The 26335-nt window shown below is 37.3% G+C and overlaps 1 protein-coding gene across 3 annotated transcripts in view; it reads left to right on the top strand.

Annotated features, from left to right (window-relative positions):
- The window catches only part of LOC121314525 (chromodomain Y-like protein), a 129189-nt gene that overhangs the window by 45119 nt on the left and 57735 nt on the right, over positions 1–26335 (top strand). The window contains exon 2 of one of the 3 annotated variants that reach the window (XM_041247900.1): positions 12806–12853. The exons of the other annotated variants lie outside the window; for them this stretch is intronic. Within the exon in view, the coding sequence (XP_041103834.1) occupies positions 12806–12853 (48 nt within the window). The remainder of the gene's footprint in view (positions 1–12805; positions 12854–26335) is intronic. 3 annotated transcript variants of the gene reach the window in all.

The raw sequence follows: 26335 nt of genomic DNA, 5'->3' as shown, positions 1-26335 counted from the left end.
AAACAAAAATGGATTTCTGGAATAAGACAACGTAACACTCATTACAATGAGCTATTTGTTATTAGATCATTAAAATGAGACTAATAATTATGAGAAACAATCAACTAATAAGGTAAAAAACAAAACCTTTAAAAAAAAAGACGGACAGACCAATCTCGATTAAAATGGCGCTTTAGTTTATCCACAGTAATTTGATGTTTTGTAGATGTTTAAAAACAGCTGAGTTCTGTATTTAACCTCTTACGCCCCCCTGTTCCGCGGGCGGAACATCCGGTACTGCAATTACACATTATATTTCAAAAATCATCTGTAATATTATTACAAAAGCAAAACAGCAAAAAAAACTGACTCAATATCAAAAAGGTTGTTTTCCTACCGTCAAACAGCAAAGGAATTTTTCGAATTTGCCGTTTAACCGCTAAGATATTCCCTTCGCAATGTGTCTAGTACCTCACGGTTAAAAAAAACTCTGATCGACTAGCTGTGCGTTTCGCTGCTCTGGCCTTACATGTATCTGTTAATGGTGAAATCTCGGTGATCACGTTGTAGGGGAGGTCACAAGCTTTCCATTCATACCTTGACTAGTCTAATCCATTGAAGAGTAATCGATGTGCGTACGTAAACAAGACACATATTTGCAAGCGAGGGCCCAGTGTTACGCACATAGGATCAAGGTTTCTTATCATTTTCTGATCATTTTTCAATTTGTAAAATTTATAAAATCGAACAAAATAGCGAGCAGTGTTCCAAAGCATCCCAAAAGAAGTGGATTTAGTCTTTTTGAAGTTTTGGAAGAGATAAAATAATAGTGAAAGTGTCGGCGAAAATGACTTTCTGGGTTGGAGAGTGCTGATTCAGCGTCTGTGAAGCAGCATTTGAAGATGGATTGGAGCCTCTTCAGGATTTGTAAGTATAATGGATCCACACTATTATTATTATTATTATTATTATTATTTTTGTAATTTTCAATATGCATTTTTACTGTAAATGTTATTAGAAAATGCAACCATTTGACTCTCAAGGGGCACATAAAAATAAAAAATTTTAAAATAATTTTTATTGCATAGTAAAGAGCAACACCATGTCTCATCTGTGCTATGCTGCTGTATACAGTCCCTGATTTTTACGATGCAATACAAGTTGCAAGAAGTAATTGTTGTTTCCCGGCCATCTTTATTATTTTCTCATTGATGTTCCTTGATTTAGTTTATTGCATGGGAGTGTTTAGCAAACTTTTTTATATTTCATCTAGAGACAGTGTAGGTTTCTTAGGCTTTCAAGATGAGCTGTCTGCCTGCTCCAACAATCGCTCACTCGGTTCCTTTGTTTGCCACATGTCAATCAAAGATGAAAGGAACTGTGGTGTTTTCAGTCTGGCAGCCTGATTTAGGCAGCAAAGGTGTCTGCAATCTCATTATTATTGTTATTATTATTGTAGACATTTAGCAGATGCCTTTATCCAATAATCAACATATGTTCAACATAAAGTGTAACCACTTTATTTTGAAAAAAAAAAAAAAATTTGCTTCTTGACATTTACATACTTTCAAGCAAGTGAGTAACAAAGAGAGTCAGGTACTGAAAATTCAGAGCTACAAAAAAAATCTCAGTAGCAACATTCTCCTGCACAAACACACAGTTATGTGAGAGCAATGTGCCTGACAGTTGGCATATGAACTGAGAGTATTTGTCATGCATACTCATCATGGATACATTTCGGGCACCCCAAAGCTCTCCAAAAAGGCCACCTTTTGAATTAAATATTTGACAAATAAGTAAAAAAAGAGGATTACAAAATCTAATTCATATGGCAATGTATAGCATGTGAGGTGCCAGAAGGTAAAGATCTTGCTCAAGAAACTAGTGTATGACTGGCCATAAAGATTTACACAATATTCATTTTTGGAGAGGTTTGGAGAGGTTTGGCGACCCTTGGGCCTAGCTTTGTAAAAACTCATGTAGAATTTGATCCCTTTATTCAATCAGTTTCTTTTATTTTTATCCAGTGTAGAAGACATGTTGGGGAAGCACTGGAAAAAAATCTGGCTCTTTTCATGTGCTACAAGGTGAAAAAATGATGATAGAATATAAACAAATGAAAAGCGGTTCTTGTTTTTTATGTTTTTTTTTTTCTGGATATCTCCTTCCGGTGTGGTACTGAGTAAGACTTATATCAAATCTGAGGTTTTAGTCCTAATGGCCAGGGGGTTACCTTGAATTCAAGCCCTGAACCATGCCTGTGCTGTCTATACTTTGGAAGATAATGTGACTTATTTAAGGCCATAGCCCTCCAGGCTGAAATTGCCTATGGGAGGCTGGGGGTTTAAGAGGTTAAATTACTGAGTGTTTTGTAAATATCTGCTGTATTATAATTAAGCACCGTCATTTTTTCAATTTGGTTTATAATGTTAAATGTCAAAAAATATTCATTTGAATATTCAGATATTTGTCCCAGCACCACATATATATTAAACAATTATAAAAAACCACCCCTTTTTGGTGGGGACCCCCCGCCCTATTGTCGGGTGGTAACAGCAGTAAACACATTTCAGATCAGCAAACAATCACATCTATGCTTGGGGCGAATTACACAGCTAGGGCAAGGGCAAAAATGATCACAGAAAAATGCAAATTTTTTTTAATTAAATAACTCCGGCTATACAAAACAGACTTCAGAGGCTTGGTGAACGGCCTGTATCGTGTCCATTTTAGGACATCCTCAGACCTCACCCCACCTCGAGTCAATCATCAGGCATCAGTCAGATTTTTTTTTTTTTTTCGCCGGGGAGAGTGAGGGGTTGGACAGAGTCATCTGAATCACCCAATCAGCAAAAAAAAAAAAAAAAACTTTTGGTGTTTCCATTGGATGACACAGATATCAGTGTACAGTTGCTCTCAAAAGTATTCACCCCCTTGGACTTTTCCAGATTTTATTGTGTTACAACATGGAATCAAAATGGATTTAGTTAGTTTTTGCCACTGATCAACACAAAAAAAGTCCATAATGTCAAAGTGAAAAATAAAATCTACAGATTGTTCAAAATTAATTAAAATAGAAAATAATTGATTGCATAAGTATTCACCCCCTTGAGTCAATATTTGGTAGAGGCACCTGTGGCAGCAATTACAGCCATGAGTCTGTTTGCATAAGTCTCTACCAGCTTTGCACGTCTGGAAACTGCAATTTTTGCCCATTCTTCTTTGCAGAATTGCTCAAGCTCCATCAAGTTGGATGGGGACCTTTGGTGAACAGCAATTTTCAACTCTTTCCACATACTCTCATTTGGGTTGAGGTCTGGGGGTTTTAATGGGCCACTCCAGGACATTGACCTTTTTGTTTTTAAGCCACTCCAGTGTGGCTTTGGCTGTATGTTTGAGGTCATTGTCCTGCTGGAAGATGAATCTTCTCCCAAGTCCCAGGTCTCTTGCAGACTTCAGCAGGTTTTCCTCCAGGATTTTTCTGTACTTTGCTGCATCCATTTTGCCCTCTATCTTCATGAGCTTTCCAGGCCCTGACGCAGAGAAGCATTCCCATAGAATGATGGTGCCACCACCATGCTTCAGGGTAGGGATGGTGTTCTCGGGATGAGGTGCGCTGTTAGGCTTGCATCAAACATAGCCCTTAGCGTTGAGGCCAAAAAGCTCTATTTTGTTCTCATCAGACCATCGAATCTTCTTCGACTTGGTCTCAGAGTTTCCCACATGCCTTCTGGCAAACTTTAGCTGAGATTTGATGTGAGTTTTTTTCAACAATGGCTTTCTTTTCACTGTTCCATAAAGGGCAGTTTTTTGAAGCACCTGGGCTATTTTTGCCATATGCACAGTGTCTCCCAGCTTAGCCGTTGAAGACTGTAACTCCTTTAGAGTTGCCATAGGCCTGTTGGTGGCCTCCCTGACTAATGCCCTTCTCGTCCGAATACTCAGTTTTTGAGGATGGCCTGTTCTAGACAGATTCTCAGTTGTGCCATATTCTCTCCATTTCTTAATAATGGACTTTACTGTGCTCCGGGGGATATTCAGTACCTTGGAAATGTTCTTGTATCCTACCCCTGATTGGTGCTTTTGAAGAACCTCATTCTGGATTTGATTTGAATCATCCTTCGTCTTCATGATGGTGTTTTTGTTAGGAAATGTACTAACCAACTGTGGGACCTCCCAGAGACAGGTGTATTTAACCTGAAATCATGTGAAACACCTTAATTGCACATAGCTGGACTCCATTCAACTAATTATGTGACTTCTAAAGACAATTGGTTGCACCAGAGCTTATTTAGGTGTGTCATAGCAAAGGGGGTGAATACTTATGCAATCACTTATTTTCTGTTTTATATTTGTAATTAATTTAGAACAATTTGTAGATTTTATTTTTCACTTTGACGTTATGGACTTTTTTGTCTTGATCAGTGACAAAAACTCCTAATTAAATCCATTTTGATTCCATGTTGTAACACAATATAATGTGGAAAATTCCAAGGGGGGTGAATACTTTTGAGAGCCACTGTATACTGCAATATAAATTTTCAGTCCCAATACCCAAATTAACTCAAATTTATTTTTATCTAAGCAGGTACAAAAATGGAAAGTATTCAGATGTTATTTACTATATTGGATTTTATCTTTACTCCTTTCCATGTAGTTTGTTTCACTGCTAATAATGCTTTTAAAAATCTCCATCGGAGTTTGGATCTTCCTTACCCATAGTACAGAAAAAAGTACTCTGTAATTTAGACCAAAGCTTTATTGTTGAATGTGTGTTTTTAGCCTTACTGTGGTATACAATTAGTATTAATTTATATCGCTGGTGTTAAAAATATTGCTTTTAGGTTTTAACCTTTTGCATATACATGTTCCTGGTCCTTTTCCAAACTGTACCCAACAATAACAACAGACAAAATTACTTTAGTAATAATACAAAATAAAATAAATCCAGGAGGATCACACAAAATACAGAGCATGCGTACAGACAGAGGGTAGGCATGAATCATACAACTTTCGCTTTGCATTTAAGGTCAGTTCTCTTTGTTTTTTTTTTGTATTTTTTATAAGTCATGATGCGATTTTTTTTTTAGCTAAACATCTGTATAGGATCATGTTCCAGTGGTTAATAGTTTTTTAAAAGGCTTTATTTTAGTGAGCTTCAACTGTTATTTCCTCCACACATACTGAGTCAGTCCATGGGAGATTTATAAGAAGGTACAGTACAGAAACCCTAAAAAATGATTATTTTAAAAAAACCAAACATGAAAAAAAAAAAAAAAAAATATATATATATATATATATATATATATATATATATATATATATATATATATATATATATATATATATATGTGTGTGTGTGTGTGTTTTACGTTTTTTAATACGTATATTTAAACATGTATTTCAGTGCGATATTTGTATAACTACAGTATCGTTGTTCCATATAAATACACTTAAACAGGCTTTTCACTTATTGACGACTTTCATTTAATGACAACTTTTTGCTGGGAACCAAGAGGTTTTTAATAAGCAGTATGTACTCTGTGTGTTAACATCGCTCGAGTCTCAGAATAACAAAAACAAACAAACAAACAAAAGATCAAAAGTCTTCTGAAATCTGGCTCGCCAAAGTCATTAAAGTTGAATCCGGTATCCTCCACAATTGAAATTGGCTGCATACATGCCATTTGCGATTGTCTCAGTAATCAACTGTGTTATGTTTTCAGCCCGAATTTTATCACATTTTGCTTGCATGTCTGGTCCCCACCTCGTCCACACTAGATCCAGCTTCACAGAAGCAGACTAGTCACGTGACCAAAAGCATGCTGGACATTGGGAAGTGAATATCCAATGACAATGATGCCACGTGGCACAGGTAGGAAGTAATACAGAAAAACAGCAACTGAGTAGCCGTTATTTGCAGACACCCGCTTTTTAATATTTGACCTACACATTTTTGACAAAGTTTAAACGATTAAGCAAAACTAAAAATGTTTGACACTTTACTAAACTTTAAATGTTTAAACTCTAAACGATTTACACCCCTAGTGTATAAACTATTATTTTGTTATGGTTTTGCCTTAAATATTTTTTGCTATATTACTTTCCCTGTTGGTCAGAACTTGCCCCAAAATTAAGTTAAAAAAAAACTTAAATGTTTTAAAACTAGCAAGAAATGACTAGCAGCAGTTATATTATTGTTTTTGGTTATTTTATTATGGGTAAACTTTGCCCTTTTAACTTATTGGACCATATTTAGAAGCAACGAAAAGCCAAGACAATTTCTTAAAGGAATAAGACCATTTTAATGGTATAACTTGGGAACTAACTCTTGACTGGTCCTTCCTGCAACCAAGTTTATACTGCTAAATGTATACTGTGAAATTAGTTTTATTTAGCAAAAAAAAAAAAAAAAAAAAAAAAAAAAAAAAAAAAAAAAAAAGCATTTGCTTCAGAATGAAGTCTTTTTTTTTTTTTTTTTTTTTTTTTTTTAAATAAAGCAAACCAGTGCTTCTGACATGGCAAGTATTTTGAACTGCCTTACTTAGGGAATACTTACCTTCAAAAGAACAGTACTTGCTTTTCTTTCTTTGTTTAACACAGTGTTTCTCAACCTTTTTCGTAACAACGCCCCTTAAGGATCAGCTGAGCTTGCCAAAGAAAATAAAAAAAAGACTTATTGCTGATTAACAGTGCAGTTTAATTAACATCAATTATTAATTACATTTAATTCCACTAGTTCCGAGAATTGCAGAGAAATGACTCAAAATAAAAATAATGAAACCCCAGTCACTGGTACAATCAAAATGTAGATGCATACATAAAATGCTTACTGTTATGGAATATTGTGTTTGCCAATATTAAAATAAACTATTTGGACAGTTTTTACAACAGTGTTTGCCTTATTTTTAAATATGCACATTTTTGTATTGTTATTATGAAAAAACAGAAATATGTTTGTTGGATAAACATATACTTTAAAGAAACTAGATAGTTTAGAAATTAGCTAGGTTACATAGACAGCTAATATGAAGGCAATTTGGTTTGAATATTAAGTAAAGCAGCCAGGTGGCAGGAAAGCTTTAGTGTACCCTGCATTTTATGACAACTTGAAAGGTGATTGCACTGTAGTCTGTGTTCTTAGGGAAGTGACACATTTGGCTAAACATTAATTTCCCCCAGTTTAAACTTGAAAGGAAAATAGGCAAAAGGCTTACTCCTTCTTTCTTTGTCTCTCACCCTTCCTATTAAACCAGTTTTACTGCTTTGTTATGTTCGCCTGGAGAGAAAAGTGGGCCACACATGATTTAATAATATTATTGGTTGATAGGAGACTTGTAAAACTTGCATCAGTATGTAATTGTCTTTTCTGATAGGTTAAGAACAAATGGGTGATGTCATAAGTGAAGCCTAATCAAAACATTGTATTGTATCTTTTGGATTCTTCAACCCGTGCTTAGGGGAGTGGAGTATGTTAATAAAAAGATATTTGCTGAAGCTGCACAAAGTTTTGGCATCGCAATAATTTTATACTCATGGATGCACGGCAAAAAAAAGAATATTTCACTAACGGTGGGGGAAGGGGGGAACAAGCCCAGAATAAAATGCAACAATGTTTTATTTTATTCATATTGCATTTATTCAGTAAATATTTCTGAGCAAAGTTGCGTTTGAATGAGAGATCATTCAATATCAGCAAGAGACTAATAATCACAGTTAGGTCTAAATGTGTAAAAGCCACCCAGTTAAATAGTTACCTGAAACTCAGGAAGAACTCCAATGAAAAATTGACTCAGAAGAAAATGTTTTCTTATAAAATGTTTAGTTTTTGTTATGTAGAAAATATTTTTTACACATTCAAACAATATTATTTGATGTCTAACATTAATTGACATGAGATCTCAGACAATTAGACATTTGCCTCAGCATTTCATTAAAATAAATAAATAAAAATAAATATAAACGATTCAGTCGGTTTAATGATTAAATAGTTATTCGACTGACAAACTATTATTGTGAACTGCAGTAGGTACCCAGAGTATGAACACTGCTGTGTTACTTTCCATTAGCCTTTCATTTGTTACAACAGGGCACACTAAGGTCTTCGCCATCAGCCTGGGTGGCTGTGGGCAGTTGACGAACTGCCCCGGGTAGATGCCCAAATGACGTAAAATTCTAAGCTAATTCGGCATCTGCCCGCTGCAGCTGGGCACTTTGCCAACTGCCTGTTTTCGGCAACATATATTTTATTTATTTATTTATTTATTTTATACAATTGCAGGATGTAACAGTGCAACAAAAAGTCTTATCATTTTTTAGAAATAATTTTTTATGCTATGGATTTCAAAGCAGACGCCCTTCAAACTCTCATCAGTGCTAACATCTTTATCTAGCACGTACACATCAGAAAACTTGCGTCGCAGATTTTCAATCACGGTGATTGATGCGGTAAACTTACTTTCTGTCTTCCACTGTGTCGGGTACTGGTTTGTATCACTGTTATTAGCTGTGAAGTGTATTTCATCAGCAGGATAAATGGGTTCCTGTAACTGGGTTCTTGCTTGGAGGTGCGTGCATTCACTGCGGAGTGACAGGCAGAAGACGACGACAGGTTGAAGTTGACACGCCCCCCAGACAAGCAGGATTTGTTAACACGCACCGTGAGAACAGCTCACGTGACACTACCAACAATGGTAGCTCACTGAGGACATACAGCCAGCGTACAAAAAGCAAGTTACAAACACAGTACAAAAAACTATAAAGTAAAAAGTGCTGTGAAAACGGCTTACGCTACTCCCTAATGCATGGAGGTCCCACTTGCTCACCTCGCTATACTTCATGGGGATCTTATCCCTGAATTAATCTTTAATGTACCAACACAAACCCCAACTCCGGCCGTTGGTGATTTTGGCTGCTTCTTTTGGCTTCAATCTTGGTTCATCATCATGGTGATCAGATGATTTTAGCATCGTATTTCAGTCTCCTATGTTTGTGTAGCTTGGGTGATCTTCAGCCCGTTGTCCTTGGTTTTGTAGCAGCCCTGAGGTGAACAAACAGTGCTGGAACACACCTACCTGCTGATTGATTGTCCACAGCAGGCAGGCTCTCCCAGGAGTGCCAGATACTTAATCATTTATAATAATTGCAATACTATTTACAATATATACAGAAAACTCACTCTTCATGTGTAGGGCTCCTGCCCTGCTATTTCCTTCCAACCCCTTGTAACATCAACAAAATAAATATAAATGAATATTGTACCCTCATCTCATTCTCTGTAGCTAACTGGCGTCCGTTTTTTATTCCCAGCTGTGCTATGTACGGATGGGCTGGTCTGGTCTGCCACTTTGTTAGGGACTGCTGCCATCTCCCAATCAAAACTGCAGACTACTATATAATATAATAGTCTTATTTATTTACTGGAGCATGTCAAAGACATATTAAACTTTGCAGATGCACATATAACCCCTGCATGCTATTCTCACAGGAGTGACAAATTTGGACTTGCATGCACTCCTCCTGGAAATCACAGAATAAGCAGCTGGGTGGTTTAAAAAAAAAAAAAAAAAAAAAAAAAAAAAGTGTCTGTCAGGACATTTCTTTTAAGTTAGTGGAAAAAATAGCAAAAGCACAACATTAAATTAGGCTGCAAAAATGAAATGGGAGTTATGTATGATCATATGATTATGTAAAAGTATGATCGGGATGAACAATTCACTAAGTTTATCAGCTGTGTTTGAAAGAAAATTAAGAGGACCAAAAGTAAGGCTCAGGCAAGATGTGTGAAGGTAAAAACAAAGATTTTTTTGTAATTAACATATTGTTTTTCTGAGCATGAAACAGAATGAGCTCCATTTGCTTAAAGGGACGTCACCTGATTTAAAAATAAAATACGAAAACGTCAAGCCGTGTGTGTGTGTGTTCGTTCACATTTACGTTTTCCAAAATACTTGTTTGATTTCTTTTTAGCAATATGGTCCTCTTAATAATATGGAGCATAACACATTTTGTAAAAATAAAATTCAGTGTATGGTGGGATACTATTGTATTAATTTCCACTGTTCATTGTGCTGCTAGGAACTGTTACCAAACTATCTGAATAATGTTTGTACACATTTATCCCGACTAAACATGAAACGGTACTTTAGTGTGGATGCTTTGAGCTGGATTAAATTAACCACCCAGAGTCCAAATTTGTTTCTCTCGTGAGACTAGCGTGCTGGGGGTTATATTTGCATCTGTAAAGTTTAACACGTCTTTGACGTGGAACACTAAATAAATAAGCAGACTATATGGTACTGTACTTTGCAGTTTTGTTTTTTCGCTGGCAGATGGCAGCAGTCCTTAAGAAATGACAGACCGGCCCATCCATAGATGATCAGTAAAAAATGGACTGCTGCATTTGCAGAGTAAAAAATGGGAGTTTACTGCGGCGAATGAGATGAGGGTATTTATTTCTTTGTTGATGTTACAAGGGGTTGTAAGGAACTGATTTATTCTGCTAATGAAGTACAATTCACAGATAATAATGCATATAAGAACGATACATACCCGTACCCGAAACTGAAAGATAGAAAGTTTACCACATCAATGACATAGTGCATTGTGTGGTAAACTTACTTTCTAATGACCCTGTATGTGATGTGATTGAAAATTTTGTATGTGTATGTATTGAATATAAGAAAAGCCAGTTGGTTTGCAATTTCTATTTAAACTGTAACTGATTTTTTTTTTATTGAGATCAGTACCAGGGTTTTTGTCAGCGTTGTTGAGCGTAACAGGCCGTTACGTTGTTAACTGGAAAAATTATCCTGTAATGAGGCCGCTACGCTGTGTTTTCATTTTGAGTAACGGCCAAACAATAATAATAATCCTGTGAAATATCATTGATTTCTTCCTTTATGTGAGAAATTGGTTTGCTTAAAATACTTGTTTCAGCTCCCAATACTCTTCAATGGGTTGGTTGTGACAGCATGTTGTTTAGTTTGGTGCTTGTAATGTATGCGACACGGAGATGGGATTGACCTTCACTGAATTTTATTAGCACATTCCCCCTGTTGACAGATGAGACTAGATCCTGGGCGCGCCCCTGATACACAGCTCTGTAACAACCAAGACTCTGTAACATAAAAAAATTCAGTTAGTTAGCCACTGTGGCTAAAGTAACTTAACATTTTTTAGCCACATTGGAAAAACTTTAGCCACTTAACAATACTATAAACAAGCTATTGTTTTTTTACCGTGTTCTTTCACCTGTGACTACTGACAGTAAAATATTGCACTGATTCTGACATTAAAATTCAATACATCATAGTGAGACGAATTCTTCTTTTTAAAATAATGTGTTTATTATTTTATTAAATTATTCCTCCTTTGAATCCATTTTGTTACTATTTCCAAAATGTATTTCAAAACATTTTAGAGATAGCAACAATGGGAAAAAATAAATAAATAAAAACCTGCTGTGATCTTGAAGCTGCATGTTTCTGGCTTGCCTTCTGTGAAAACGTTCTTCTGGGACCAGAGGGTTTGAAACCATGACTGTTTCACCTCCCTGTGACCAGTATCTCAGTCATATTTTAGTATGTGTACATGGGTGACTGGTATTCCTTGGGCTGCATCTTTTGGAACATGATTCTGGTACTTGATCGGTACAATTTGTTTTATACATTTTTTTTCCCGTTTTTTTTCCATCCGCTGATTGTTTGTATTAGCGCCTCTGTCCTCCCACCAAACACAACGTTTGTGACATGCATATGTTACGTGATCAAGCTAAAGGGCTTTCAATTGGGCAAAACTAAATCAAGCTAAACAGTCTGTATTGATATGTGTTGTCTATTAAAAAGAAATGTTTAGAAAACCTAATATTTATGCAAATTTTGAAAGTAGAATAAAAACAGCACTAATTATATCCACATAATCATAGGTCATTTTAATGTTTTGAAGGGTAAAAATAGGTTTCTCAGTTGGACAGAAAAGATAACACTAAAGCCGGGCTTACACTGCACGATGTTTGCCGATCGCCGACGAGCTGAGGAGTCTAGTTTCCCCTTTGTGGAATGGCATCTATGCATTGTTAGGGAGTACGTCATCCTATGACACAGGCTCTGCATCTACCTACTGACAATAATAAATATAGAATATTATGTTGATAACTACTTACACAAAGCGTAAGCACGTGAATGACTTGTCATGCCTCGTCTGCAGGGGGTTGAGAGGATCTCCGTTTCTTGCCCCGCTCCTCCCCCCTTTTCATGCTGTGAAAAATTCCTGGTGCGAACCCTGAGTACCCAAAACAGTAGTAGTAGGGGGCAGGATTTAAGAAAAAAAGATCATATGCCTTTATCAGATCTGCCCCTTTATTGCAAGTGAAAAAAGTTAATACATGAGAGATTCTTAATAAATGCATATATAAAAAGATGTAATGAAACAGGAGGTGCTTGTTAACAATGCCAGACTTTTATATAAGGATGCTTTACTTTTAAAGTAAGATGCACAGTAACCAAAGTGCAGACACAAACACGGTTAAAAGCTTGAAATGCAGCTGTCATTTACTGCTTATTTGGTGTATGAAGCATGAAGAGGCAGGTGTCAAACGTTACCTTGCAGATTGAACCAGTGGCTTCCCAAATGTGATGTTATGATGAGGTGTAGTTTTGGCTTTACAGTGCAGATAGAAACATCCAGAGTCCTGCATTCTTTTGAAACCAGGTCAAGCTTGCACTGCTGGCAACTTAAGCAACAGCTGTTTTGAAATGTTTCCGTGGTCAATATTGTTGTGGATTGTGTTTTACAAATTGTATTTATTTTTATTTTTTTTTGTCAGCTGCGACCCAGGCATGGTGAAAATACTCATCAGCATCATTGGCATAGGGTGAGTGGAGCAATAGTACTGTAGTGATTTATCATCTTCCCCCACTTTTAGAATGTATTCAGTTGGGACTTAGAATAACATCTGTTGCCATTATGCATTAAGAATGTCAGAGTCATAGCTATTATGGGATGTCATTAGGAATAAACATTTTACCTACTGCATGTAGAATCTCTATCTAAAAATGGCAAGATGTCCTTGTAATAAAATACCTAATGTACAGTGTTTCTTTTTTATTTGCCAAGTGAAGGATCTGGGATCAGCCTCAGAACAGATTCATTTTTCATACAAGTATGCTTGGGGTGAAAAACAAAACATGATTATTTTTTTTTTAAACATGCATTAATGTGGAATGGAAAGGCTGGATACTCAGATATTAAGCAGTACAGCTGTACCATTGCCCATATTTATTTAATTATGATTCAGTATGACTTATTGTAAAAAAAGATGCCTCTTCGCCCTCTCATTTGATCTGCAGTAAGGATATATTTGTGAATATAAGTCACTGCATTTGTCTGGTACTGCATTTAGATTATCTGCATACTATAGCTGATGGTCGGGGCAAATGTTTTGTCTCATGTTAAGAAGTGGAGCAAGTATGGATTGTCAAGTTCTCCTCCACAGTAGAAAGCTACTCTTAAAAAAGAAAGTGTAATGGTCAGCATACCTCTTTAGGTACCCTGGACAGAGATGCTTGCCAGCAGAATCTCCCCTTGTGCGTATAGCTGGAGCTGGAATGGATGTGAAATACAGAAACTGTCACAGGAAGTTCAGAGTAGAGAATAGCCTTTTGTGAGTGTATTTGCATGCTGGTAAATGATAGCTCATATACACCTCTCAGGGTGGCAGAAATTCCTTAACAGCTTGGTGGCCAAGTGGACACCACCAACGTTAATCTGGTCACCAATTCATTTATTGTTTTTGTGGCCAAAAAAAAAGAAGAAAAGAAACTTAAATATATGAACAGTACTTCAAAAAATTAATTACAAACATCTGCCTAATAGTACTACCCAAGAGGCTGTGTGGTCTGGTGGTTAAAGGGCTTGCAACCAGGAGGTCCCTGGTTCAAATCCCAGTTTACTCGCTGTGTGAACTTTTAGCAAGTCACTTAACCTCTTTGTGCTCAGTCTTTCGGGTGAGACATTGTAAGTGACTTTGTTTCTCATGCATACTTCACACACCCTGGTCTCTGTAAGTCGCTTCAATTAAGGTGTCTGCTAAATAAACTAATAATAATAGTCCATTCATTAAAATATTCTAATCACTTTCAAGAATCTAAATAAACTTTAGTTCCCGTCTCTGTGTATAACCCCAGTGTGTTTGTCAGGGGTGGGAATGTTGATGACTAGCAAAGTGACGGTAGCTAGGGGTTTTGTGATACCAATGCAGAACAGCAGGTTCAGCATCAGTTTTCCAGTGATGGTTCATTCATGCTGATCATAATTATCAATCAGTTGTGATATCAGCAAGATTGGATAGTGCTTTTGATTTAATCCTGTTTTAGGCACGGAATCCTCATTCACAAGCAGCAGTGTTTGTTGGCATTGTAAGGTAGACTAATAATTCATCTTAATACTGCCAAACGTTTACTTTTGTGGAAAATCTTTGAAGCACCAGTCAGGATGACCAGATCTTTAGTTGCTGATTTGAAGTCCTGCCACTCTTACAGAAGGAGAGATATTATTTCTGCTTCATCAGTGGAACATCTAGTTGACTTTTTAAAGAAAAGGCATGTAAATGAAACCCATTTCAGTGATTTCTGTTAACCCAGTTTGTCAACTCTTTGGGGTCTGATGGCCAAGAGAATGAGTCAGGCACCCGGAACAGCTGCAATTGTGCATCGTTCCAAATTGGCTCAAAATGATCCACAAAGTATTGTTTAAATTCAACACACTGTACTTTTAATTTCCTGCTTATATGACTCAGTCAATGTCATCACCTTGCTCATGTCCTGAAGCATCTTAACTCCTCCCTCCTGTACAATGTACGATAGTGCTTTTCCACTTTTGGTTTTATTTGGGTCATCATCAGGCTGTAGGACTGAAACACTTTCGACAGCCTAGACAGTGATGACAAATAATCCATTTAAATTGACATGAACCAGGTTTTCCTTCCATCTTTCAGAAACGTCAGCATGCCTTTTACTTTGTTTGCTTCACCAGATTCTGCAGATGCTGCAATAAATGGCATACAACTGGATAGAATTTTTTATAAAAGCAACAATTGCATTAAGTTGTCTACTTACCCATCTCTTATAATAAACATCTACAAATTTACATAGTTCAGTGTGTAGGAATTTGCTTGTTAACACCAGTTCTGTCATTCCTTTAGGTGAAGAATGATAGAAGCCAAACACAGATCTTACAGTTCGTTCAGTCTCTCTTACAACAGGCATTTCTCTTTAGGAATCGAGAACTGCAAGCTGCAAGAGGTGTGCCTCACAATGTACACTGGTCAGCCATGACTAGGACTTTCAATTTAGTTGAAACTTCCCCATGCTTTCCTTGCATGACTGCAACTCCATCCATTGCCTAAACCTGAAATCCATGGTTCCTTTTTCCACTCCATGATGCCTCGTTTGAAAATTTTTTATGTAACCATCTACATTAGCTGTTTCATGTTTCGGTGCCAATGTATTGAGTGTGAACAACCCCTTCTAGGTCAACAAAGTGGAGCTGAATGAACTCTGCACAAGCTGTGCGGTTTATGTACTACTGCACTACATTTACATTGCATTTTTTTTAAATTGCTCCACTAGATCAGGGAAATCTCTCAAAGGTTTATCTCGTGAAGCACTGTGATAGGCTATGTAAAAAAGATGCTTCAAAGATGTGCGGAATTCTTCATTCAAACGCAAGAAACATGTGGCATAGGTGTTTTTATCTGGAACAGGTTTGGCTTTGTCTGCCTGAAGACACATTACATGAGCCTCACTTGTATCATTACTTTTGATAAATTCCAGTTTAAAAACATCTGCCTTTAAAAAAGACAGATGAATGATCAGCCACATGTGGGTGTGTTTTGCATACTGTGCAGAAAATCAACGTGCTCTTTGAATCAAAGGAAAGCCATTCATACTGGCATTGCCTTTCCGATCTAAATTTTCTCTTAGGTTTTCCTACACTGCTTTGATTCAGTGTGTGTGTGTGTTGCTGTGTCCAACAAATTGCAGTTGAACTTGAACTGGAATGCGGTTGGACCACAATGTTGCTCACATTACTAGCACCACAAATTTGGTCATTCAGAATTTTTTCAATTTCAGGTCGGGGTACAGTCTGAGAAGTGTAATTTTCAATTTCACAAGAGGGTATTACTGAAGGATTTGTAGTTCGACTTGTATTATCTACAACAGTAGCTCTCAAACTTTTTTGTTCGCAGACCACCTGAATTGTTTTTTGATCTCTGCAGACCACACAATAAACAGTATTGGTGACTGAAAAATAAACACATTAAAAAACCACTATAATACTAAGAATAATCGTAGACTTACCTTTATTTGTTTCAATGCGATGGGTGCCGCACCCCTGGCTTTGCTTGGCTTCCATCATATACAGGGGTTACTGTTTTGTTCAATGGCTTTCAGCACCCTGTGGACAGGCTGGCTGTAGTGGTGACGTCAGACCTGGAAAAACACACAGTACTGCAACGTGATATGGTGAATGCGCGTTTTACTGCAAAATAAACGGAGTGAAACAAAACGGCGTGATGGCCAAAACACACAGACAGCAAACAATAACAAGTATCATGCTGGTTTAAAAGCCAGCACGCTTAGCAATTATTTTACTTTTCTTATTATTTTACCTCCTCTCCACACCCATACACACTCTCGAGCACACAATCTATATATACAATTGTGCCGGGATTCAATTACTAATTAATTATTCACTTGAATCCCAGCACGTGAACTAATCTGTGCACTCCCCATGCTCACATATTAATGCACATATTGTCTGCACGTGAAGTTATTGTGCCATCCTTTTGCCTAAATATAACTATATATTTTAAATCACTCGTGCTCTACAGCCCCATTATATCCTGTGTACCAATATATATACACCAACAATAACGCACTACATACAATATAAAACACAAAATACACAAAAGGCTGGGGGCACCCCGCCACACCCCCCCACTAACTTGTTCCAGCACCTCTGATGGGTGGACCTGTTTCTGTGAGCAAAGTTATTTTAAAACTAGAGGTTTAAAGAACGGTTCTAGTTTACTTTTCATTAACGTGAATTTACCGAGAGGGGAAAAAACCAAACAAACACTTTTTTTAAATTTTTTAATTGACAATTAGAGCAGAAATTGATTGATGTGAATTAATAATCTGTGAAGTTACAATACATCCTACGAATCTAAAAATGTAATGTTTGGATGCTGCATGATGATTGGCTGTTGAGTTCAATTAATAAATTGTCAATGCACAACATATAAAACTTGCAATATGTATACACATTGTTTATAAAAATGAGTGATTACCATTACATGAGAATAGGTGTTAACCCTTTGCAGTCCATTTATTCAGTGCTTGTCAGGCGCCTTCACGCCCGCTGTTTATTTTACGCGCGCTGTTTAAAATATTTTTTTTCAGAGTAAAACAGGTTTAAAAGTAATTGAATCGTAAAAGGACATTCAGTACTGTATCTACAGCCAAGCCCCACTCCTTGTTTGCTGTATTTCACATACCTCTTTATAGATATGCATACTGATAAATCCTTTTCCGATCACTCGTTTTGTCACCAAACTCTTCAATAATGCGATCCAAGTCATTATATTATTACTATAATATCTCAAAAAGCTCTGCAAATGTCTGGCATCGGACTAGAAAGGGAAAATTGTAATGTCGGACCTTGTCTGACATAGGACCATAAAGGGTTAAAACTTCATGCTGATATTGGATTCCACTCTCGCCAAGATAAGAACCAACTAAGACATAGCTCTTTTACTGTGAAATAATGTGATCCATCTGTGTTTCCTTTCATCTGAAGATGCAGATATCCTTCTGCATGGTGTTAATGACTGAAGTGTAGTGCTGGTTCCAGGGATCAACCACAGTGCGGCCTCCTTAGCGCATCTGCTTGACAACCATCTGGACTGAGATGAGTAGGGTACTTCTCTGGGGTCTTCAAGTGGGCACCTTCAATCCTTGGTGTTTCATCGACTATCTCACAACACCTTAAAAGGGCTTGGCAGTAGTTCTGGCGTCCCAGGTTCACCCCCCTCCATCCCCTACTGAGCTAAGCCCAGCTTACTTACCTTCCTACATCGACGTTGCTTTCTTTCTACGATGCTTCAGGTCCCCAAGCAGAATCTGCACCTTTCTACTGCTTCAGATAAGTTCTTCGCTATGCGTCGCAACTCTTGACCACTGAATCCGATGTCTTTGAGAAACCGGGATGTGGAGTGTGCCACAAATCCTCGACAACTCACCTCCACTGGGTAAACCTGGACTCTCCTTCCTTGCTGTTCTGCTTCAGCAGCCAGTTGAGCGTACCAAAGTTTCTTTTTCATACGCCTCATCCACAGCATCTTCCCATGGCACTGTTAACTCTACCAGGTGAATGAGGCACGCTGATCCAGACCACGAGACAATTTATGTTTATATGTATAAGTATATGTAGGAAGTATTTATGTATCGTACCTAACTGGGTCAGAAAGGAATGTTGCCATTTTCAAATTGAAAGTTGCTGATGCAAAGTTCCTGTTTCATTATTTTGTTTCTTTTTTTTTTACATTCTGAATGCTTTGTAGATAACTGGCATTTCAATTCTGCAGGTTTTTAAGAGTTTTGTTTCACAAAACCTCCTGACAAATAATGCACTGTGCCTTGGGTAGTCCTCGGATCCAGTAAATGTAAATACCAGTGCTGGTCGCTGCAACCGTTACATCTTGTAGCAAATTAATCTATCAATTTCTAACTTATTGCACTCAGAGTTGCAAACTTTGCTCGATGTACATATAAAAAACACACCGAAATATGAAGACGAGGTGGGTGGGAAGCAATCTGAAAAATTTAAAAACTATTGGAGAGTGTACAGTCGATAGGATTTATAGCATTTTGGTTAAATATGAAGGAGTCAAGAACAGACTGTACACATTGTTTCCATAAGTCGTGTTAATAGAATTTCCTTTTGGCGCATAGTTTTGTGAGATATTACACCTGGCTGAATAAACCCATGTGACAGCATGGAGCTGGAATCAATCATTCACACTATGGTACAGTTCAAGTCAAGCTACAAGTATAGCCTCTTTTTTTGTTTCACATTAACTTCTGTTACTATATGAAGCTAAGCTCTCCAGAAACATATGGAAATAGGTAAGCCTATCTCCCTGGCAACTGTAGATTATATTTTATATTGTTGAAAATGAAAAGTACCAAAACTGTGTTTTATATTTATTTTATCTTTGTATTTAGTCATTCCAACAAAATTAGGAATATTCAATGCACAGATTTGAAAGATATGCGTTTACGTGAATGCTAGATGTATATATATTTTTTAAAATAATGCTTGCTAAAAACAAGTGTGCCTTCATAAAGTTATTTAGTTAGTATTTGTATTTATTTTTTAATGGTATTACATCAAAGGGAGCTGTAGTATACAGTATATTAATTTATAAACACACCCGTAATGAAAGAAAACAGATAAAGGGAAAAAATGCAGATTACATGCAAATCTTATAATTATACTATATATGAAGAAGTGGTTAAAGCTGTTTGTTGTGTTGCTTAGTAATAGCGCAAAAGAAATGGGTTTTTGCAAGAACAGCGTAACCAAATTTTTTGAGTTCTTTGCGGACCACCTGGAGTTTACTCGCGGACCATAGGTTGGGAACCACTGCTTTCTACTATTGTATAAAACACAGGAGTCTGCACTGCCTTCAATTATAACCCTCTTGAGAAATGTAACCTTAAGTTATGACGAAAAAGCATACAAAGGCAATAAAATCACACAATAGTATACTCAAAAGTGTAACATTTCAAACTAAAATCTGTATTATTACATAGTTCAGTTGGATTTATTATTACACCACACTTAAATAAGAAAAAAGGCTCGACTTAACCACATAATAGCCCCACACAGGCTAACCATTATTATTTATCAGCTAATACTAGCTTTTCAGTTTTCACACGATCAAATTAAAATTATGGCCAAACTGAAATATCCATCTTGTAATAAGGAAACCCGATTTGTCAGAAGCTACATTATGATCCTTCTGTGCGTAAGCTTTCTGTATTTACTAGCGAGTTGCTGCTGCCATATTGTTAATTCTTATTAGAGTATATGTTGTTACAATTAATAAATAATATAGGACAGGGAGTAGAAGGTGAATGTAACTTGTGACAGGTATTTTACGAAAAGCAGCAGCTGTTTCTCTGTTGCTGTGTCCACGGCAATTTTTAGAGTGGGGGCGCTGAAAGCCATTGAACAAAACTGCAACCCCCGTATATGATGGAAGCAGGTGCACAGCACTTCAATCCAGGGAGTGCTACCACACCCCTAGTTTCAGCGTCCCGGCTATGTCTGTGCTTTCGCCTAAAAATCAAAGTATAGAACCTTGACTCTTGCAGAGCATTCACAATTTCTGACTCAACTGGTTAATTTAGCACAGGGGTTTTCAACATTTTTTTGAAACTGTACATCTGTATGGAGGTTTCAGTACCCCATTACAGTTTTTGCTCTACTGAATGGCACAACAGTTGCAATAAAATGGACAGTAATCTGATTAACACATTTCTCTTCCTCCTCGTTTATTTAATAAGGAGTTTGTCAATAGTTTGGGTGACAAGCTGTTGGTTTAGGACAGAATAACAAACAGTAGGCTTAATTCTTAAAACTTTTAATTACAAGTATTTGGATGCACAGAATTAAGTCAAGTATTTAGTAATCTCTTTGGAAACAGTCGTATTTGCTTTCTCGGCAAAGTTAGTATAAATAACACAATATTTATACTAATTATGTTTGCCATTTAAAATGTTTACCTCAAGATAAAAGTATAATAACTACTAACAATGGTAAACGTTTCTATTAAAGCCAACCTAAAAATGATCCAAAGGGATTCGGTATTACTTTGTTTCTTTGCATTTTCTGTAGATTCTTGTGTTTTCGTCCTTTGTTTTGCAAGTAAGGAATGTATCCATTTCATCAAACACCAAAAACAAATTCAACCAGCCGCTATTGCTGTTACTAAAATGCAGCCGTGCCTAATAAATAAAACAAAAACCATCAAAGTATGAGTATTATGTTTACTAATTATATTTACTGGAGCATTGACAGGCTGGTCAGGCTAAGGAGACTCAGAGTCAGGAAGTGCAGGGAAAATAAAGGTCTTTAATTAAACAAAATACACAAAACAAAAGGCACGATGGCCAAATAAAAGAACAAACACAACACTATTAACAAGTTCTAAACACAAACTAACACCAGTAAACCACTCACTGTCACACAGGTCTTCTCACTTTCACAAACACTCACCAACTAACACTCCCAACCACTCCCTTTTATACAGGTGCTGCAGCTAATTGGGCAATTCGCACCTCATCAGCTGCAGCACCTTTCACACATTCCTCACACCAACTCATTAACTCATATCCACACAGCAGACTCGCATCCACTCTAAACACCACAAAAAACATCCACCCTGTTACAAGCATTTATACTGCACTTCTTAAAAAAAAAAAAAAAAATGCATGAAAATTGTGTTTCCCTGATTTAAGAGGCTTGGTGGTCCAGGGGTTAAAGAAAGGGGCTTGTTACCAGGAGGTTCACCCCCAAGTCTATGTTAGTCACTTTTGATAAGTGTCTGCTAAATGACAAAATAATATTAGTAATAATTAGTATTCAATTATACAACAAGCTGAAAACAGCAAAGTTCATAAGCAGTACAGAACGCTTTCCATAGGCACAATCGCCAGACGCCTGCTTCACCCACCCTAATGGAAATCCTGTCCACTCAATCTAAGTCACGCATGCGTAACTACAGACGTGACATGGTCTGATACATTTTTCAAAGGGGCTACCTGTTGATGTTTGTTATCATCTTTTTCAGACCAAAAAAAATAATTGATTTAGAACAGGTATGTAAATAGATATTGGTCTTGTTAAAATGCATTATCCTGAAATTTGACCTTTTGATTTTTTTTTTTTTTGATCTCAGAATGCATATAAAATGACCCAATCTTAATTAATTTTTAGTAATTTACTTTACCCATTAAATAATAAATTGTGAGAAAACAAACAAAAAAAAATCTTAGTTATTTTCTTACCCTTTCCTTAGCTTTACCTTAATTCTCTGTTGGTGGTACGCTTTAGTACAGAGAAGTCATCTATTCAGGTGATGATAAAATGTTTTTGAAAGCTATAGGAAAGCACACCAAGCTGATCAAAAAGATAACAAGCTGGCTGTCCAGAGATTCTTGAGCAGGACCTTTTTATTTATTTTTATATTATTTTTTTTTTCGCTGGCGGGAAATAACGTGTGCGTTCAGAGTGCAAACTACAGGCAGAGAAAGCGCAACGTTAAAAAACTCACACATTCAAACAACTAGGAGCGCAAAGAAACCTGGACCAGCAAGGTACTTTATTACTAATTAGATTAAATAATTTTACTCTGTATTTCTTGACGTTCGTTAGTCTGAATTTGATAATCAGAGTCAATATGGAGGCTAGCGTTACCACTGTACATTGCTATTTGGGTATTAGCTAGGCTATCCAGGGCTCGCAAAATCGCTAGCCGAACGTGCCGGGACAACCAAAAAAAATCTGTCGGACATCGTCTTTTTTTTGGCTGCTTGCCCGACAGTCAATCAGGTTTTTTTTTACTCTATAACAAGGTAACTTCTGTGCTTTAATGAAAGAGCGGTTTCGCAATCGAGATTCTTCTCACAGATCATCCCTGTAAAACACGTTTAGAGGCGTCAATGTTTTTCATTGGTAATGCTTGAGTGATTTCCGGGGTGACGTACACATTGCTTGTGACCAAATCCTGTGAGGACTGCCCCGTGTAACACCCCTGACAATTCAAGCAGTCTTAGCTAGTCAGCGCGCTGGTATATGTCACGTGACTCTGTCTTGAATGAAACGAAGGGTAAAACGGACACTACGACAGCCAAAGTATATACTTTTATATTGAAGGCTATGATTTTTTAAACAAAGTTACAGACTGGAATTACAAGCTACTGTACTCTGCTCACCAAGATTCACATTTTGTTTTGTTACCTTTATTAAATCGTTAACGTTATTTCTCAACTCAGGAAAAAACAAATTGAATACGATAGTTATTATCATTCAGATTTAGCACGTAGCATGTTGACATCGCTGTTTTCATTTCTTTAATGTGGTTAATGAAATGTACCTGTAATTTTATTTTAAATTTATGGTGCTTGCTTGTAACTTATTGTACCGAGTGCAGCAACAAACTGTCAGCAGAGGGTAGATATACTATTTACATCCTTGCTATATGGCTTTAATTATACAATTAAATATTGTTTTAAAAAAAAAAAAAAAAAAAACTGCTGCTAATGTTGACTCATACAGGTCTATGCAACCGGCACAGCAAAGTTTTTTTTTTATCAGTATTTAATTGTATAATTAAGGCCATATAGAGAGGATGTAAATAGTATATCTACAGTCCTTTTTTTAAAAAAAATAAGGAACAAAGATTGCAGTCTCATTGATATATATTATTATTATTATTATTATTATTATTATTATTATTATTATTATTATTATTATTAGTGCTAGTAGTGACAAATGCTGTAAGAAAATACTAATATTAAAGTATAAAGTACTAATATTATCAATAATTTAGCTAATGCCTTTATCCAAGGTGACTTCATTAACTTACTCCAGCAGCTTATATTGTTCATTTTGGATTGTCCTTGTACTATAATGAACAAAAGGCTTTGGACCCAAACAGGGTTGTTATAGCGAAGGTGTACTGTATTTAGACATGTATTGTCGAAACGCGGTGTGTGTTTCATGCTTTTAAACAATGAAGAATAGTTTTTTAGATTATTTTTTTTTCTGCTTGCTTTTTACTTTCAACATCAAGTCTAAAATGATTTTAAGGATGTAATTGAGCTGTCCTGAGTGTGCTACCCACCCAGTCTCTGTGAACAACAAACAAGTGGACTATGATTGGTCTTTTACTCAGCATTGTTGATGACTAAACAGAGACTGTGTCTTCATATGTACAGCTCTGGAAAAAATTAAGAGACCACTGCAATATTATCAGTTTCTCTGGTTTTACTATTTATAGGTATGTGTTTGGGTAAAATTAACATTTTTGTTTTATTCTATAAACTACTGACAACATTTTTCCCAAATTCCAAATAAAAATATTGTCATTTAGAGCATTTATTTGCAGAAAATGACAACTGGTCAAAATAATACAAAGAAAATAAGTTCATATTCATTTTTAAACAACACAATACTAATGTTTTAACTTAGGAAGAGTTCAGAAATCAATATTTGGTGGAATAACCCTGATTTTCAAGCACAGATTTCATGTGTCTTGGCATGCTCTCCACCATTCTTTCACATTGATGTTGGGTGACTTTGTGCCACTCCTGGCGCAAAAATTCAAGCAGCTCGGCTTTGTTTGATGGCTTGTGACCATCAGTCTTCCTCTTGATCACATTCCAGAGGTTTTCAATGGGGTTCAGGTCTGGAGATTGGGCTGGCCATGACAGGATCTTGATCTGGTGGTCCTCCATCCACACCTTGATTGACCTGGCTGTGTGGCATGGAGCATTGTCCTGCTGGAAAAAACAATCCTCAGAGTTGGGGAACATTGTCAGAGCAGAAGGAAGCAAGTTTTCTTCCAGGACAACCTTGTACTTGGCTTGATTCATGCGTCCTTCACAAAGACAAAGCTGCCCGATTCCAGCCTTGCTGAAGCACCCCCAGATCATCACCGATCCTCCACCACATTTCACAGTGGGTACGAGACACTGTGGCTTGTAGGCCTCTCCAGGTCTCCGTCTAACCATTAGACGACCAGGTGTTGGGCAAAGCTGAAAATTGGACTCATCAGAGAAGATGACCTTACTCCAGTCCTCTACGGTCCAATCCTTATGGTCTTTTGCAAACCTCAGCCTGGCTCTTCTTTGCTTCTCATTGATGAAGGGCTTTTTCTAGCTTTGCACGACTTCAGCCCTGCCCCTAGGAGCCTGTTTCGAACCGTCCTCGTCGTGCACTTCACCCCAGCTGCCGTTTGCCATTCTTTTTGTAGGTCACTTGATGTCATCCTACGGTTGCTGAGTGACATTCGAATGAGTTGGCGGTCATCCCGGTCAGTGGAGAGTCGTTTTCGCCCTCTGCCGGTCTGTAGCTTTGTTGTCCCCAATGTGTGCTGCTTGACCTTGTTCTTATGAACCGCAGTCTTTGAAATTTTAAGGATGGAAGCAACCCGACGCTCACTGTATCCCTCTGCCAGTAAAGCCAGAATTGAACCCTTCTTTTCCTCACTCAAAACTTTCCTTTTCAACTCTTTGGGCATGGTCAATAGTTATTTTTTGATTCCAATTACTTTTGAGGTACTACTAGCACTGTTTTGCCATCCAGCTGGTCCTATTGCAAGAGGATAGTGATGACCACAGGAGTGGTTTTTATACTTTTCCTCGTTAAATAAGATTTGGTTCAGGTGATCCCCTAATCAGTACCTCATTCAGTAGAATGAGGTGTGCCTGTGTTGGAATTCAACAGACACTGGAATGGAATGGCTGCCATACATGTAGAGATGCTGATTTAAGAAAAATTTGCAGTGGTCTCTTAATTTTTTCCAGAGCTATATATATATATATATATATATATATATATATATATATATATATATATATATATAAAAAAACTGGTTTCCTGAAAAGAGAATGACAACCATTACCGAATGGGAAGAGCCTCTCTGACTGTCAATCACTGAGCATATCTACAAAAGCTGCCCTATCAGGGCCCTGCTGTGAGGGTGAATGGGCTCAAATGGAGTAGTACCAGTTCTAGATCCCACTTGGGGACCATACTTTTCATGGAAGGACGAAGCCTCCGAGCCCCTTTAAGAAATTGCACTGCCAGGTAATGTGCCCCAGGGGACACAGAGTCAGTTTTGTCATGGCACAGTGTATTGCTGCCAGGTATACCTTCAAAGTGGACGCTGATTTTCCTGCGTCAAATAAGTGTTGTAAGAAGGTTAATATCGTCGACGGCTCCGTTCAACGACCAGAATTGGAGCTGGGCTAGATTTGGGTGCCATAATAGCCCTCCGCTCGGCTCAGGAGGTCCTTGCGCAGTGGGAGCTGCCACGGCTGATCCGACAACATGTTGGTGAGAAGAGGAAACCAGGGGCGTTTCAGCTATCTGGGTGCAACCCTCAAAACCTGTGCTCTCTCCACCCTGACCCTTTCTAATGTCTGGGGTAGTAATGGTAGAGGAGGGAATGCATACAATAGCCCCTGTGGCCAGGGGTGAGCTAGTGCATCTACTCCCA

Source organism: Polyodon spathula, chromosome 4 (assembly GCF_017654505.1).
Source record: "Polyodon spathula isolate WHYD16114869_AA chromosome 4, ASM1765450v1, whole genome shotgun sequence".
In the NCBI taxonomy this organism is placed as follows: Eukaryota; Metazoa; Chordata; class Actinopteri; order Acipenseriformes; family Polyodontidae; genus Polyodon; species Polyodon spathula.
Note: the sequence above shows the minus strand (reverse complement) of the source record. Positions and strands in the feature narration are given on the sequence as shown.